This window comes from Passer domesticus, chromosome 18, assembly GCF_036417665.1.
Source record: "Passer domesticus isolate bPasDom1 chromosome 18, bPasDom1.hap1, whole genome shotgun sequence".
Classification (NCBI taxonomy): domain Eukaryota; kingdom Metazoa; phylum Chordata; class Aves; order Passeriformes; family Passeridae; genus Passer; species Passer domesticus.
Genome location: NC_087491.1, coordinates 10,229,985 through 10,246,966, shown reverse-complemented (window position 1 = coordinate 10,246,966; position 16,982 = coordinate 10,229,985). Strand labels below are relative to the sequence as shown.

Sequence of the window (16,982 nt, the reverse complement as noted above, 5' to 3'; positions counted from 1 at the left end):
ATAAAACTTCTATGGCCTGTGTGTTTGACTGTTTTGTGGTTTGCTTAGGTAGGTCTTCCACATACTGGTGGCTTTTTTATTTTTCCAAACAGAAAAAAAGCAGGACAGGTAAAAAAATACAAACAAACAAACAAAAAAAAAAAAAGGCAGGAAAATGACAACACAAAAAGATGGAACAAAGAGCTCCAAGTAGCACCAGAAATGTTTTTATCTAAAAGAGAATAAGCCCTAAGCTCTAGGCTGGCAACTGAGCCTCTAAGAGAGCTGGGAAAAAAAGAGAAGCAGGGGAGATGGAGAAGTGGAGGTACTTGGAACATTAACTGATGAAGTGCTCTGTAATTAAGCTATGAGTAGCTGCCCTCCAAGGAGCCACCAGGCTGAAGCCTTGGCTTTGCAGCCTGATTTGATGGTGCAGAGAAGCCCCAGAAGCCGTGTCCTCCTCGAGGGCAGGATCAGAGCAAAATGTGTTTTAGTGGCGATGGAATGCAGAAACGTGGGAAACAACGCAGGGCTTGGGTTGTTTGCCCTTTAAGGTGGAAGTGGGACAGTGCAGGAATCCCCTGCCCTGGGGAGGGACAACTCAGTGGGACACAGCAGAGCATCTCCTGCCCCAGGGCAGGTTGGTTTTATCCATGGAATATTTGTTTGTTCTCACACTCTGCTGGTTTGTCTGAGCTCGTTACATGCATCCCGTTAATTCTACAGGGACTGATGGGCCAGGGGATGTTTCTGGGGCTTAAGGGACAAATCTGACATCCCTGCCCAGCACTGGGTGTCTGTGGGAATGAGCTCCCCACAATGTGCATGTCCTGTTACCAGATAAACCAGAGCTTTTCCTGGTTTATGCCCTGCTGACGTCGTGCCTTGTTTGACCTTAAAACAGCTCTTCCCCCATGGAAAAAAAATCCTTAATTGTGACTCAGTCAAATTCCTTTCCACTAGGCTTGGCTGGAAATCTTCCTTTAAATAAATGACTTTGGTTCTCCCAAGCTCTGGGGTCAGCATGGGTGTCCCTAGCGTGGTTCATCTCCATATGGGGACAAAATCCACCCTCTGGGGCAAACCTGTCCTAGAGAGGCCAGAGATGTGCAGCTCCTCCCCTGGGTCCCAGCACTGTGCCTAGCTCAGGGCTGGAGCAGCATTTTAGGGATCTCTCAGCTCTTGGGGTGAGGCTGCACTGCTGGGGGACAGCAACAAGGGGACAGCAACATGGGGACACCCAAAATGGGGAATGAGGAGGAGACAGCAACAGCTCTCCCTGTGGGATGCAGCACTCCCTGTAGGATGGAGTGTTCCCTGTGGGATGCAGCACTCCTTGTAGGATGGAGTGTTCCCTGTGGGATGGACCATTCCCTCTGGGTTGCAGCTCTCCCTGTGGGATGCAGCACTCCCTGTAGGATGGAGTGTTCCCTGTGAGTTGCAGCTCTCCCTGTGGGATGCAGCTCTCCCCGTGGGATGCAGCTCTCCCCGTGGGATGCAGCACTCCCTGTAGGATGGAGTGTTCCCTGTGGGATGCAGCTCTCCCTGTGGGATGGAGCTCTCCCTGTGGGATGGAGCTCTCCCTGTGGGATGCAGCTCTCCCTGTGGGATGCAGCTCTCCCTGTGGGATGCAGCACTCCTGCAGGGCTCTGTGCAGACAAACCTGCCCCAGGGTCCCCAGGGTGTCCCCTTCTGACCCCAGGCAAAGCTCAGCTCCCCAGTTCCCAGTCAGGCAGACTGGACCAAAGCCCCCCAGTGGCTTTGGGGTCTCTCTCAGAATTCCACCTTAAACATCTCCATGTGCCTGGGAGGGGGGTTAGTCCAGCATGCAGAGGCAGCAGCGTGGCCATACCAAAGCAGGTGACAAGCTCTGATTCAGGGCCAGGGTTAGCCACTTACCAAGGACCCCCGCTTGTATTGACTATACCATGTGGAAGGCTGTTCTTTGGGCCAACGAGCCATTTTACTCTGTAAAATATGACAGGGGGTTAAAGGAAACAGCAAGCACCAGGATGCCTCTTACCAGTTTACCGCGCTTGAATTCACTGAACCACGAGCCTGGGTTTTCCTTGGGCCAGGAAGTAATTCTAGCCTAGTTTGTGGACAGCAAGGAGGGAAGAGAGAAAGAAAAAAAAATAAATCAAAATTAAAAAGTTTACTTTCATTCCAGAGTCTGCATGTCTTATTGAAACTGTCCAACTTGCTTTAAAATGTTTTTTTTAAAATTTTTTTATACATCAGTAATGAGAGCAGAAGGTGGCTCTGAAGCAGAGGAGAGGGAGTGGTGCTGCTCTGGCACCAGCCTCCTTTGCTAGGGGCTGTCTCTGCCTCCCAGGAACTTGGGATACAAATCCAACAGTGGCAGGAAAATTAAAAGGAAAGACAGAGAGGGAAAAAGGAAGCATGGATGGGAAAGGTGCATTGATCTTCGTGTGGAGGGCAGAGCTGGAGCTGGAGAAGCCTGGTGCCTCTCTCATGCCAAATCCAGGTGCTGTGGGGCTGGGAAAGGCAAAGGATGTGATGAAGGACAAGCCTCTGCCTCCTGAGGTGCTGGACACACAGCATGGAGCTCCAGGTAGCCAGGGTGACACAGGGCTGACCTGGACAAGGAATCAGCCATCAGAGCATCCTTGAGACAGCCCCAGCTCAGCAGCTGAGCCAGAGCACAAGGAAGGAGCGTGGCTGCTCCCTCACCCACCCACAAAGCCCTCATTTGGGCTGGAAAAGTCTCCTAAAGCAGCAGCCCAGCTGCAGGGGGCTGGGGACTGTCCTGCCTTTGCAGGATGTCACCTGCAGAGCAAATCCTGTGTTTGTGCTGGGGGAAGGATGAGCTGAGAGGAGCCACGGCTGAAACTCTGCCCAGGGCTGGGGTGGTGGCTCTTTGCATCCCTCTGGGTGGGAGAAGTTCTTTCTTATGGATCCCAGCATGAAATTTGTGTTTGAGGAGTTCTGCAGCTCCACAGAGCTCCTCACTGAACCAGCACAGCAGGAGCTCAGGCCCCTGCAAGATCATAGCCAGACTCTGCTTTTTGAGCTGTCAAATTTTGAGGAAAAACACAGCTCACTGATGCAAAGGAAGGGGAAATCCATCTCCTCTTTAAACAGCCCCAAGAAAAACTCAGGGAGGATTTATGTGGCGTGTGGTTTGTGCTGTGCTGACACACATTTCTGGTGGATGAAATGCAGCAGGAGAGCAGCTCAGCTTTGTCACAGCTGGAGCACAACTGTGACACTGGCACAGCTCCCCCCAGGCTGAATTGTTGTGTTTCTGCTTGGCCAGTGCCACAGCTGGTCCCCAGGCAGCAGGAAGAGCAGCTCTGCAAAACAGAGTGCAGGGATACAGGACAAAAATGATGGGTATGTCTGAGCTAAGAGCATCATTACACAGATAACTTCATCAACCTTGTGCAGCCGTGCCAGGGAGAGCTCTGAGCCTGCCTGCAATCATTTAGGATCATTTACCCACAAGGAACAGCAGGAAAAATGACAGGAGGTAAACATTTATCTGCCCTGCCTGGAGACACAGGGAGGGGAGGGGAGTGCTTGGGCATGCAGGCAGTGCAGCAGGGCTGTGGGAGGGAATGAGTTAAACTGAGCTCCCAGTTCCTGCACCAACACACATCCCTGCCTTGGACAGCAAAGTCCAAAAAATTAAGGTTTTAGCATTTATTATGCCTGAGAAACCATCAGAGGTTTGGCCCAAATCACAGTTTAAATCTGATTTTCTCTTTGTCGACATATTCCATGTTATTTCAGAAGGTAATGTTGTGTAACAAAGGAACATTCTGGAACTTTGATCCTTCCTTGCTGCTCTATGAATATTCACACCAGAAAACCATCCATCAGCAGGACAGAGGGGAAAGCAAAGGTGGTGTGGACTTACTCCTTCAGATTTCTTATCAGGGAAGATGCAGGTCTCTCCTCCAGCCGTGAAATTACAGTAAACTTTGAAAGAGTCCCTGGAACAGCCCTGGTTGGGATCAACCCAGTATTCACCTGGATGGGGGGAGAGAAGGGAGGAAAGGATCAGCTCAGAGTCACTTCAGCAACCTCCTCACCTGGGATGTTTCACTCTCGTGGGTTGTTATTTGTGTGTAGTTTTTGAAAGCTGGTCATGTTCTGGTGCCAGCTAAAGAAGGTTTTTCACCCCATATCCCCATTTTTAGAACAGAACATTTCAGCTGGAAGGCCTGTGCAGTGATATCCAATATCTACATATTCCTTCTCCACCAGCCACAACCTCCATGGACTCCCCAAATTCCTGCTCTTCCAACCCCTCCTAGTGTGTGAAGCTGCAAAACCCCCAGAACTCCCCACATCCCCCCTGTCCTGGGACACACCATCTGGGAAATCAGGGTGGCAGAGCTGCAGGTCCTTGCAGGTGCGTGCTGGGTTGTGCTGAGTGCCCAAGGGATGCTTCATCTGCTCGATTTCCAGTTTCAAGGAGTTCAGGGAGCCGAAAATCTCCTCCATGCCATCAGCATAGTCCATGTAGTTGTCAGCATTGCCATCGTCCAGCAGCTGGCTGGCATCAATGTTCCTCCTGGTCCTCTTGGCAGCCTGGATGGGCAGGGGCTGGATGACTTCTCCAGGGGGACCCTGATTTTTGGGGGGAAAACCAAAAGGCATAACTTTTCATTGCATTGGGGAAAGGACATGAGAGATGGACAAAGCAGCAACATCCCAAAATACACAGTGAGCATGGAAAACAGCCATGGATGGTGCTGATCAAACCTCTGCCTTCAACATTTTCCACCTTCCACTGTCCTCTTCCCATTAATAAATCCTCCCTTCCCATCCTGCTTTCTCCCCCAGTGTCTCCAAGAGATTCCAACCCATTGCTAGGATTGGAAAGGAATTTTTGTCCAGAGATTTCTTTGCTTCCCAAATTCCAGCACCCATGAAGTCTGAACCTCGTTTCATCCTTCACCTTATGGGTTCTACTTACAGGAGGTCCTGGGGGCCCAGGAAGACCTGATTCACCCTTTGGACCTGTGGGACCCTGGATGGAAAAACAAGGGAAAATCAGGAGTTACTCAGAGAATTCACCTGGTACTTTTATCACAATCCAAACATTATTTTAACTGGGCTCATTTTGTCCCTTCAGGCACACAAGAGGAGTCTCCCTGCACCCACATCCCAAGAAAATGGTATTTTTGGTTATTTTTGGTATTTAGGTGAAAGAAAAGATCAAACACCTGGAGTTACAGTCAGATTTTTCTTATGCTTCCCACGGAATGCATAAAATGCATAAAGTCTTTAACTCTCCCAACCAACCCAACAGTTCTGCAAGTCAAATAAAATCTTCAAATTAATAAAACATCGAATTCTGGATGCCAAAAAGATGCTAAGAAGTTGCCCAAAAGAGGAATTTTTTAGCTGCCTGCACAGCAGCTCTGCACCACGAAGCTCCAGAGTCTCATTTCTCACCGAGTTCTTCACTTTCCAACTTCCCACCTCCCGCTTTTCACGGGCTATTTTTAATTCCCTCCACTCTCCAGCAGCAGCTTTTCTCCTCAGGACTAAGCACTGGATTGCTCTTTATGATTTCTGCTGCTCTGCTCTTCAGGGAAGTGCAGTTGTGGCACAGAAAGCTTCCCCAATTATCATGGCTGGGCTTAGGTAGAGTTTGCTAAGTCCTCTCTGCTAATTGCATTCATTTTACTGATGAGGGGAGTCCCAGCGTGTCCTACACTCAACAAAAACCCCTCAGCCTCTTCCTTTAGCTGTGTCCATACTCACTGATGAGCCTTTAGCACCTTTGGGACCAGGTGGACCCTGTGGAGAGACAAACACAGAAAGGAGTCAGCTCATTTCCAAGCAGAGAGTTCAGAAAGAATTTTTTAAAAAAATTTACTCCCTTTCTATTTCCATTTTCCTCATCCATTTCAGCTGGGTGTTGCTTTTATTTGCCAACAGACAAAAAGCTTTTGTGGCAGAGCTCCACCCTCCTGCCCCAGTGGGGACTGGGGAAGCTGCTGGGTGATTCCTGGAGGCTGATCCCACTCCCTGCTCAGGACACCCAGCTGGGCACCCCAGGGCCTTTGGGCATCCAAAAAAGTGATAAAAATCAGCAAAAAAGAGCAAGAAATCCCTGTGGGATTGTGGATATTCCAAAAGAAAGGGGGACGGAAACAAGGTGGGATGATTTCTATGTGCCCATCTCCCACATCACTTCCAGCACTCCTGGAACTCATCCAAGGGTTTTTAAAGGGCTCAGCTGAAAAAAACCCCATTGTGACCAACATCCTCCTACAGCCAGGGCTGTGCTGGGCATTCCTGGGGCCACCAAAGTGGCTCCTGAGGGCTCCCAAGGAATTCCAAGGTCATTGGTTGTCACCTACCGGTAATCCTGGGGGCCCTGGAGGTCCAATGGGTCCAGAGGGACCTGTGATACCCTAAAAGATAACAAGAAAATAACATTCATCTGTAATTCTGGCCTAAAATTACACTTCCAATCCCTGCTCCCAGGTGAGCACCCAGTTTTGGGGGATCCAGTCCAATCTGGAGCTTTACCTGGTTTTTAGAGCATGGACAAGGAATGTCCTATCTCATTTTTTAAAACACATTTAAAAAGTCAGCCCTTCAGATGAATATTTCATGGCACCATCCCTCCAAGTCTATTCAACTCTTTCATAGGACCCTTGAGAATCTGCTTCCCACTAAAATGGGTCATTTTGGAGCAAATCCATGTTTCACACATAGAATAAACCACATTAATACAGAAAATATCCCTCAAAAGCTGCCAAGGATCTCCTGCCAGGGTTGCCCATCCCTGCTATGCTGCACCTCCTCGAGGGTGCAATGCTCCAAAGCACATTCCAGGAAGGTTTTGGGAATATTTACCTGCTCTCCTTTGGGTCCTGCTGAGCCCTGGGGCCCTGGGAGGCCTCTGTCACCCTTTTCTCCCTGCTCTCCTGGTGGTCCAATTAGACCAATTAAACCTGGGTGACCCTGGGGGAAAACAGCAGATGTTAATTAGGATTTCTGACTGCAGAGAGCAACGACATTTCTAGATCCAACCCCAAATATCTGAGTGAGGTGAGAGGAGTTTGTAGCAATCCCTGACACGTGGAAGTGGCAGAGTGGAGAAAAATGAGATTTTTACAGCAGAAAATGCTAGAAATAGAGAAAGAACCTCTGCACTAGGGCAGCTGCTCATTCCCTGGGGTTATATAAATATATATATATGACAGAAATGTTTATAGGGTGGAGAATCACCCCAAAAATGAGCCAGGGCTCTGCACCTCCACAGTCCCCCACAGCTCAGCTCCTTGGGGCAGGCTCAGAGTGCTCCAGCTCTCCTCTGAAGCTGTCACTGGGGCTGTGACACTCCCAGCCTGGCACAGGACCCTGTGCAGTGCCATTGGTGCCCCCACACCCCACCAGGGATCAGGCAATGGGATCCTGAGTGGGTTCTCACCTTCTCCCCTTTAGGACCAGAGTCTCCTTTCAGACCAGGCAAACCCGGAGGGCCCTTTGGGACACAGAGGGAACAAAAGAGGGAATGAATTCATGTCACGCTCATTCATCCAGCTCAAAACCCCCTGGAATTGGATGCTCTGGACATACCATTGGGCCTGGAGGACCATCTGGGCCAGGGGATCCTGGGAGACCTTGTTCACCCTGTAAAAAAAGTGCAATTCCCTCATTTCCAGTGACAGCAGTGCTCCCAGCTGGGAATATTCTGATTATTCACCTGTGCCAGGGAACCTTTGTCCTGGCTTTTCACAGGTGGCAAAAGCAAAAGGATTTATGTTCCTTCCATGCTCAAATCTCTGCTGGAAAAGGGACTTTGTGGGTCAAGGAAAATCGCTGCTGGAGAGCGGCTGAAGACCCAAGACTCAAATGAAACATGTGGGAGATGATATTCACCATCCCATTATTCCCATGAAATAAGTTTTATCTGCTATCAGGCATTCCAGCACGGACAGAACACTGGGAAAAGGCATCCTCCAGGCAGCTGGGATACAGGAACAAAGCTGAGCTTTCTCAGGCTGGGAATACTCACAACTGGGCCAGGAATCCCACGAAGGCCATCGGGGCCAGGCTTCCCTGGAGCACCTTGGGGACCAATGGGTCCAGTCTTCCCAGGAGGTCCTTCCAAGCCAGCTTCCCCCTGGATGAAGAGGCAGGGCGTTGAATTTGTGTTGGGACATCAGATGATTTTGTGAGAGTGTGACAGAATGTCATGGAGTGGATGCAGATCCATGCAAAGCACATTAAACTTTCTGCTCCTTGATTTTCCTGCTGCTCCCTCCACCTCCAAACTCTCCAAACTCCTTCAGTTTCCAGCCCTGCCTGAACTCCAGCAGGAAGCACCCTTTGGCTCTGAGCTCTCCTGGGTTCAGGGACACCCCTCCATCCACCCACCCTCCCTCCCCTGTGCTGCCACAACGGGTCTGTAATTTCCAATCCCATCTCCATTTCCCCAGCACTCCCACCCAAACAACCCCAGCCCATGAATGCTGTGTTTGCCCTGGGAAAGGACACGGGGCTCTGCACACCCCATTATTTACAGCACATCACACTGCCAAATATAGCACTTGGATGTTTCAAACGAGGCAAAACATTCCCCTGACCTTACCAAGCCCTAATTATCTCCACAGAGCTTGTTAAGGGCTGAAACATAAGCTCACATTTGAGGCCAGTGGCCCCAAATCCAGGCTAATTTGCTGTAACACACAGCAAAATCAACTCCCTGCCTTGGCAGAGGGAGATCCTCTTGGACTACCAAGGACACAGCACAAGTGAAATCCCATTCAGCTCTCACCTTGGCTCCTTTCTCTCCTTGCCTTCCTTCAGGACCAGCTGGACCAGGAGGCCCCTAAAGAAAGCCCAGAGTAGATGGAAAACACAATTAGATCCTGCTGATCTGCAACGGTCTGTTGGAATTAGCAAAACGATGCTGCAGCCCCAGGGAAGGAGACAAAATGGAGACAAATATCCCTGAAAAGATTTTTAAATTAGCTCCTTGCTAAATAAATCCCTGGGTTCTGCCAGCAAGGCAGGAGGAGCAGGAGCACCTCATCCTTGGGTTCTCTTTGGGCTGTTAACATCTTAAAAAAAATTCAATCCCATCAATTTCCAACGGGTGTGGATGGTGCATCATTGTATTTTTTTTAATTATCACATAATTTAGAAAGTATTTACACTGCATTTATTGTAGGCTTAGCAACACCATGAGTTTTAAAAAGTTAATGGAAGGAAGTGTTTTTGGGAAAATCTTCCTATAAAACCAACTCACCCGTTTTCCAGGGGGTCCAGAGGGGCCTGGCTCTCCTGTGGGCCCAGGGGAACCCTGAGGGAGAGAGGGGAGGGAAACAAGCCATGAGTGCCCCACTCATGGATGGAGGGAGAGAGGGATCCATGGATGGATGGATGGATGGATGGATGGATGGATGGATGGATGGATGGAGAGAGGGATCCATGGATGGATGGATGGATGATGAATGGATGGATGGATGGATGGATGGATGGATGGATGATAGATGGATGATGGATGGATGGATGGATGGATGGATGGATGGATGATGGATGGATGGATGGATGGATGGATGGATGGATGGATGGAGAGAGGGATCCATGGATGGATGGATGGATGGATGGATGGATGGATGGATGGATGGATGGAGAGAGGGATCCATGGATGGATGGATGGATGGATGGATGGATGGATGGATGATGGATGATGGATGATGGATGGATGGATGGATGGATGATGGATGATGGATGGATGGATGGATGGATGGATGATGGATGGATGATGGATGGATGGATGATGGATGGATGATGGATGGATGGATGGATGGATGGATGGATGGATGGATGGATGGATGATGGATGTATCCATGGATGGATGATGGATAGATGACACAGGAGGGAATGAGATCCTCACTGGGCAATTCCCACTGGGAAATTCTGGTGGGAATGAGAGGCTCAGTGCCCCTGGAGCTGACACAGAGCCATGGGCACTGTGGGGAACAGCTCATCTCTCCAGATACTCACAGTTTGTCCAGGTTCACCATCATCACCTTTGTCACCAGGAGGACCATCTTGACCCTAAAAAGGAGGGAAAAAGGAATAAGGAGGAGTTTTTAGGGTGTGAATGAGCAGAGGACATGCCAGGGGAGCTGCTGGGAACGAGCAGCACAGCTGAGCTTCACCACCCCAGGAGCAGGAAGCTCTGTGAGACCAACACTTACAGCTGGGCCAGGCTCTCCAGGAGGACCAGGGTCACCAGGGAAACCAACTGGACCCTGCAAAGAGAGAAGAGTATTCCCAAGTCAGGGATGTCACACCGGAGAGCACCAGTGACAACATGAGGAGGCACCCTATGGAGTAAACCCCAATTTCTACAACCACAACCCCTCTTTGCAGCTGCAGTGTTTTCACCCTGTCCCAGCCTGTCCAGATCTGCATCCTGACTGCCAGAGCTCCAAAGGCAACGCTGGGACCTCCACCCCAGTTTTCCAGAAATCTGCTGGCTGGGTGACAGCAGAGTCCTCCCAGCTCTGGGAACGTGCAGATTGGAAGGTTTTGCTTCTGCAAACGTGTGACATTTTGCACAGGAAGAGCCTCTCAGAGCATTTAATGACTGAAACACTTCAGCATTCTTCCCCATACAATGTCTGTCGGGTGCTTCACATGATTCCAGGAGCAGCCTGCAACCCATCACAGATATCCCAAATCCCATCTGTTAGGAGGGATGACTAAACTCCCCTGCCTCCTCTGCTTCTTTCTGCCATCTTGCCTTATCTCATCAAAAATTTCAGGCATCAGAGGAGCCTCCAAGATAAACCCTGTGCCATTGTCCCCTGGTAAAATCAGCAGAGCTCCACTGGCTTCAGCAGAGCTGTAGAAATCAGCAGCAGCAGGGAGCTGGGTGTGCAGGTACAGCTCCCAAACCCAATAAATCTCCTTGATCCTATATTGGAAGCTCTGCTCTGGTGCAGAAGACCTTGGAAAGCCATAAACACAAAGTGACCCTACTGCAGCTCCTCTCCATGGGGTGAGATTCCTGATAGCCTGCAAAAAGCACTGGTAATTCCAGTATTTCTGGGAAATATGGTACAGCAGGGTCTTTCCCTCATCAGCACCCTAAGGAAGGGGGATGAGATCATGGATCACCAGAGGAGCAATTCCATGGTTAGGATACTTGTTTTAATTTCAACAGATATCTCTGGGAACATCTTTTCATGCAGAAATCTCTGCTGGCAAGGCAAGGAAAGACTGAGGGGGTACTTACAGGGCTGCCTTTGGGGCCATCATCACCTGGTGGGCCTTTGGGGCCAGGTGGACCAGCAGCACCAGAGGGACCTGCTTCTCCCTTTTCACCTCTTTCACCTTTAGGGCCCTGTAAAGGAAAAAGAACTTTATTATCAAGGAAAAAAACAAAAACAACCCATGCTGATCTCTAATTATCCTTTAATCAATTCTGAGCAAGAAGTTCTATTTGTGTCTCCAAACACAAGGACATGATTTAACAGTCCCTTCCCACAAGGACTGAGTGGTGTTCATGGTGTTCAGCCGTGGGTAGCCCAGATTTGGTGACTAAACGTGATCCTATAAATACCCAGGAACGTGGCAATGTGTCATCAATAGCCAAATCCAGGGCAGGGCTGGTTCAGTCCCTGCTGTCCCATCCACATCCACACCTCTCCAGCACATCCATGCCTCTCCCAGGGGCCACTTACCGGCAGGCCAACCTCTCCAGGGAGACCAGGCTCTCCAGATTCCCCAGGTTCACCCTACACGTGGAAAAAAAGGATGGAAATATTCACATTTCTGCAGGGGGATGAGTTTTCTGCTGGCACAGCAAAGCCACTGCACGAGTGCTGCAGCAAACTCCTGCTGCAGGCTCGTCCTGCTTTACCTTCTCTCCTACTGCACCAGGGTTTCCTATTCCTCCAGGAGGACCCTGTGGACCGTCTGCTCCTGGTGGCCCAGATGGACCTCTGGGTCCTGGTGGGCCTGGTGGGCCCTGAGAGAAAAGGAGGACAAATTTCAGATGGGTTTCTCAGAGCAATGTCAGTGGTGAAATAAGAAATTTGGAAGGCCCTTACCATCTGCCCAACGTCACCCGTTTCTCCCTTTTCCCCAGGTGGTCCTGGCAGGCCCTGTGGAGGTGCAGAGGATGAAATTTTAGCTGTGAACATCTCAGGTGAGCCCCAGCTCTCACCACCCCAAACCCTCCCTGGATGCTGCAAATTACCTGCAAGCCCACAGGGCCAGGGGGGCCAGGGAAACCTCGGGGTCCTTCGTCACCTTTCTGACCAAAGAGGCCTTGCTGTCCTCGGGGCCCGGGCTCTCCATCAGCTCCCTGCAAGGACAGGGTCTGATCAGCCCAGGACAGACGTGGGGACACACCAACCTCACCTCACCACCCTCTGCTCGTGTTGGGCAGCAGCACTCAGTGCCAGGGAGGAATCATCCCAGTGCTTCCCAGGAGGCTTTTTGGGGGAAAAAAGGGATTTCTGTTCATAGGAGGCAATACTCACAGCTGGGCCAGGCTGACCAATTGGGCCCTGGGGACCGGTGGGGCCTGGGGGACCCTGTCACAAAAAAAGAAATGTCAGTATTAGGAGACAGTGAAAAATTCACCTGGAAAACGTGAATTCCTTCAATACAATCTCTATTAAAACTGCATTAATTGCCAAAAGAGAGATGGAGAACAGGGTGAGGTCTCCCAGCACTCAGCCCTAACTCCTGGGTAACTCATGTTCCTCAGGCTCGGGGCAGCACAAAAAGGGTGTGGAACTGCAATTACCACAGAATTACAGGATGGTTTGGGTTGGAAGGGACCTTTAAAAATCTCCTGGTCCACCCCTCTGTCAGAGACATCTTCAACTAAATCAGAAAGGGAACTTCAGCCAAAGACCCAACTTTGGTGGCAACACTGCTCATGTTTCACAGATATTTCCATGCTAAGTGGGTGATGTGGAAATATCTCAATGTTCCTGGGAGCTGGAGGCTCCCACTTGAGGCTCTCACTCTTTTTTTACATCATGTGGGTATTTGATGAAGCACAGAAGATGAATCAACATTAGAAAATGATATAAATTTAATTTCTATTTCCAGTGAGTCACACAAGGAACCAGACTGAAGAGAAGCAGCTACAGCAGAGTCCCCTGCACTCACCTGCTCCCCCTTGTCACCTTTGCTGCCCTTCTGCCCAGGCTCCCCGATCTCACCCTGCCAGGAGCAAAGGGACAACATTAATCCATCACCACTTCCACATCTCAGCAGCCCTGAGGGTCTGCATCCTCATCCCAAATCCCACAGGGCCTGAATGGGTGAGCGGGCTGAAGAATTCCTGAGATTTGGCCACTCCAGGTGCAACCAAACCCTTTTCCAGCCTCCAATTCCTCAGCTGCCATGCCATGCATGAAGCTGCATCCTGCAGACCCTTTGAGCAACCACCAGGGATTTGTTTCCTGGGAATCCTCCACTCCAGAGGGGCTTAATGAGACAGGGAATTAATTTGGAGAGGCTGGGCATCCGTGGGCAGGCACCTGCCACAGGTTTGGGGGAGGCAACCTGGATTTCAGGGAATTTTGTAGCTGGAAGAGCACACGGAGCCCCATCTGCTCATCCCACGGGACTGTGAGTTCCACAGAAATCCTCCAGCAGCACATCCCACCCAAGTGTGGCATGCAGCACGGTGGAAACGCTGCCCAGAGTGACCCCGGGCAGCAGGAGCTGTCCCCACCTTGTCTCCATCCTCTCCAGGAGGTCCAACAGGACCTGCGGGGCCCGGCAGCCCCACGGGGCCCTGGATGCCATCCCGGCCAGCCGGTCCTTGGGGACCCTTCTCCCCCTGGAAGCAGAAAAACACGCAGGTCACACCCAGAGCTCTCCAAGCCAGCCATTACAGCCCATTAAGGTTTTATTCAGCTGCTAATGACTCCTGGCTGGATGGGCAGAACAGCAAAGCCGCTTGCAGCTGATATTTCATCTGTGCTCCTTGTCTGAAGGGAGACAAAACTTGTCTTGAGGGATAATGAAAAGAACAAGCAAATGTAAGCAGTGAATACCCAGATCACAGCTGCAATTTCACCGCTACAGCAACATAATCTGATTTAATCTGAACCCTCTGCCATCTCTGCCTGGATGACAAACAAGACCCCAAGTAATTTTTACTCCCACGAGCCAGTTTTTGCTGATTCTGGTCCTGGCTGCCCCAGCTGCTCCCTCCCTGGCTGACCCCCAACTAAGGGGGGTTCTCAGGAGGCCCATCCTGAGATTCTGGACAAATAAAACCACCTGAAGTGAATAAAACACACTCTGTGTCAACATCTACTTGTACTCCTTTGAGCAGGAGTTTTCAATCACATTTGTTTGTTTACAGGAACTGAACAGTGAATATTTTCCAGTTTCCTCGTCCATGATTGAATTGCATCTGAATCCTGGGTGCTCTGCTCTAAATAAATTAGATGCCACATAGATTGCCTATTCATCCCTGCCCTGACTGACACATGGTTAGGTACTCAGCAGGGCAGATGTTCCTAAAACTGATTCACCAGGAAATTCTCGCCTCTGGAATAGCTGTTGGAGTTTCTAAAAAACCAGCAAGTGGCTGATAAACACTTCTGATATCAATGAACCACCACCAGAGCAGCCTGACATCACCAAAGCCACCTCTGGCTCCTTCTGCTGATGGGGCTGGCTCAGTTCTCTGCCCACGGGCCTGGCCTTTGGCTGTTTGTCACCAGGAGGTGACACAGGCTGTGTCACCTTTTCAGCCCCTAGGCCTTCTCGTTGCCTGAGGACACTGTCAGTCCCTGGGGTCACAGCCATGCTTGACAGGGACGTCACTTGAACAGCTGACATTTGATGTGCTCAAGATGAGAAAATTCCTTTCTAATTGAATTTTATATCCTTATTTTTTTACAATTTAAATCTCCACAAGCACTGGTTCCACGCTCAGCTCCCTACTGCACACATCTCCAGCTGTCCCACAACTGGTCATCTTCATGCTGGTACTTACTGGAGCTCCCTTTTCACCTGCAGGTCCTGGAGGTCCCTGGGGGCCAGGTCTCCCTGGCAATCCTATAGGGCCAGCTGATCCTGCAGGGCCACGCTCCCCAGGGGAGCCCTGTTGGGAGGAGGAGGAGGAGGAAAGGAATTTAATTGCAGAATCAAGCTTCACCCATGCCCACACAGAGAGAAACCCAAGCTCTTCATCCATGTTTGTGCAGGTTTGATGGGATAACTACCACGTGAAGAGTTGGTACCACCAGCCTAAGGGCCCTGCAGATTGTTTTTTTGAATTAAAATCCCTGGAAGGGCTGGATTCTCCTCTGGATGGTGCAGAGAGCTCAGCTCCTGGGGACACATAAAGAGCCTGGAACAAGAGCATGAGCCACTTCACAGCCAGCAGGGAGGGTTGGATGATGAATGTTTCCTTCCAGGGATCTCAAGTGGAGACAACTTCCAGAGGGAAAGCAGGTGGATTAGAAACAAAATCCTGGATGTCCTGAACCCCTGCAGTTCCCTCAGCCTGTCACGTACATCCACAGCTAACCCCACAAATGACTGAGCTGTTACATGCAGGGCTTGTAAAATAAAGGAACATGCAGGGAGTCGTCAGGAAAATCAGGATAAAGCCTGGAGCTGTGACTAACCCTGGCCTGGCCCTGCCAAGCTTGTAAATGGTGCTGCCTGCAAGGGCAGGGATACTCACGGCTGGGCCTGGAGGGCCTGGGGGACCTTCGTTGCCTTTCAGCCCTGGAGAACCCTGGAGGAAGGAAAACAGAGTCAGCTGGGGAGGTGGACAACTGCAGCAGCTGGGAATTGAACAACTGGAGCAGCTGGGAATTGAACAACGGGAGCAGCTGGGAATTCTCCAGCCGGAGGGGCCCAGCAGCCTCTACTCACAATGGGGCCGGGGAGGCCTCGCTCTCCAGGGAACCCTCTCAATCCAGGGGGACCATCCTTCCCTGGGAGGCCAGCAGGACCAGGATCCCCCTGCAAGGACAGGGAGAAAGAGCTGAGGATCTGCTCGTTCCGTGGAGGCCCAGCTCATCTCCTCAGCCTCCAGCTGGGGCGAGGCAGGAGCTTCGTTTCTCTTCGGAATCATCCTCTCCATGTCCAGGGAGGTGAATTCCAGTCCCTACCTTGGTGCCTTCTTTTCCAGTGAGGCCAGGAAGGCCTTGTTCACCTGGGGGACCTGGGGGGCCTGGATGGCCTCGCTCACCCATGGGTCCAGTCTCACCAGTTGGACCCTGGAAAAAAACAGAGAAAATGGGTTGGGTGTTGGCAGAACAGCTGAGGAAGGAAAAGTGCAGGGTATCAGTTTAGTCCTCTGGGCTGTGATGGGATGGAAGAGGAGCCTTCAGTGCCACCAGCAATCCCTGGAGACATTCCCCCTCTCCATCTCCTCTGGAAGTGCCAACATCACCCTCAGCAGACGGGAGGCACTGGGAACCTCTGGAGCCAGCCCAAATTTCACCCAAATGAGATGTTCCCACTACAACTATTACGCTTAGCTTTTCCTTTTTAATTGAAAACTTCCTAAGCACTCTCCAAGCCTGCTGATTCCTGCTCGGATGGGGCATAAATAATGCATGAGGCTCGTACTCCCTGGCAATTACCCGCTGCCTCCGTGCCCTCCGAGGGCACTCAGGGTGACAAGTGTCACAGAGGGCTCCCCAGGGGCTGGTTTTTAAGAGGACAAAAGCCACATGCACAAAGCCACGGTGTCCCTACCCGTTGGTGGCTTTGGGGACAGGGCTGTAACTCATGTCCTGCTGTAGGGGGGCCACTTAGAGCTCACACAGCAACCACAGATCACAGCAACTACACCCAGCAGAGCCCCACCAAATTGCCACCGAGCCTAATTTGCACTTGAGAAGACAGACACAGCCGTCAGGGGATTGCCCCTAATCAGGGAATTTACAAATCAGGGACTTTATGGTGTCATTAAAGAGGACAAATTAATTAGTTTCTAATTAAAGAGCTGCTCCCCAGCAGCTCAGGGAAGAAGAAGGCTCGACCCAAAG

General features: G+C 50.7%; 1 protein-coding gene across 1 annotated transcript in view; it reads right to left on the bottom strand.

The window, feature by feature from the left end:
• The window catches only part of COL5A1 (collagen type V alpha 1 chain), a 126,997-nt gene that overhangs the window by 6,368 nt on the left and 103,647 nt on the right, over nucleotides 1–16,982 (bottom strand). The window contains 26 exon segments of the mRNA XM_064394141.1: nucleotides 2,003–2,071; nucleotides 3,863–3,975; nucleotides 4,320–4,578; nucleotides 4,928–4,981; nucleotides 5,722–5,757; nucleotides 6,324–6,377; nucleotides 6,826–6,933; nucleotides 7,403–7,456; nucleotides 7,552–7,605; nucleotides 7,991–8,098; nucleotides 8,753–8,806; nucleotides 9,227–9,280; nucleotides 9,988–10,041; nucleotides 10,185–10,238; nucleotides 11,228–11,335; nucleotides 11,676–11,729; nucleotides 11,855–11,962; nucleotides 12,045–12,098; nucleotides 12,194–12,301; nucleotides 12,480–12,533; nucleotides 13,120–13,173; nucleotides 13,691–13,798; nucleotides 14,969–15,076; nucleotides 15,665–15,718; nucleotides 15,859–15,948; nucleotides 16,098–16,205. Of these exon segments, the coding sequence (XP_064250211.1) occupies nucleotides 2,003–2,071; nucleotides 3,863–3,975; nucleotides 4,320–4,578; nucleotides 4,928–4,981; nucleotides 5,722–5,757; nucleotides 6,324–6,377; nucleotides 6,826–6,933; nucleotides 7,403–7,456; nucleotides 7,552–7,605; nucleotides 7,991–8,098; nucleotides 8,753–8,806; nucleotides 9,227–9,280; nucleotides 9,988–10,041; nucleotides 10,185–10,238; nucleotides 11,228–11,335; nucleotides 11,676–11,729; nucleotides 11,855–11,962; nucleotides 12,045–12,098; nucleotides 12,194–12,301; nucleotides 12,480–12,533; nucleotides 13,120–13,173; nucleotides 13,691–13,798; nucleotides 14,969–15,076; nucleotides 15,665–15,718; nucleotides 15,859–15,948; nucleotides 16,098–16,205 (2,133 nt within the window).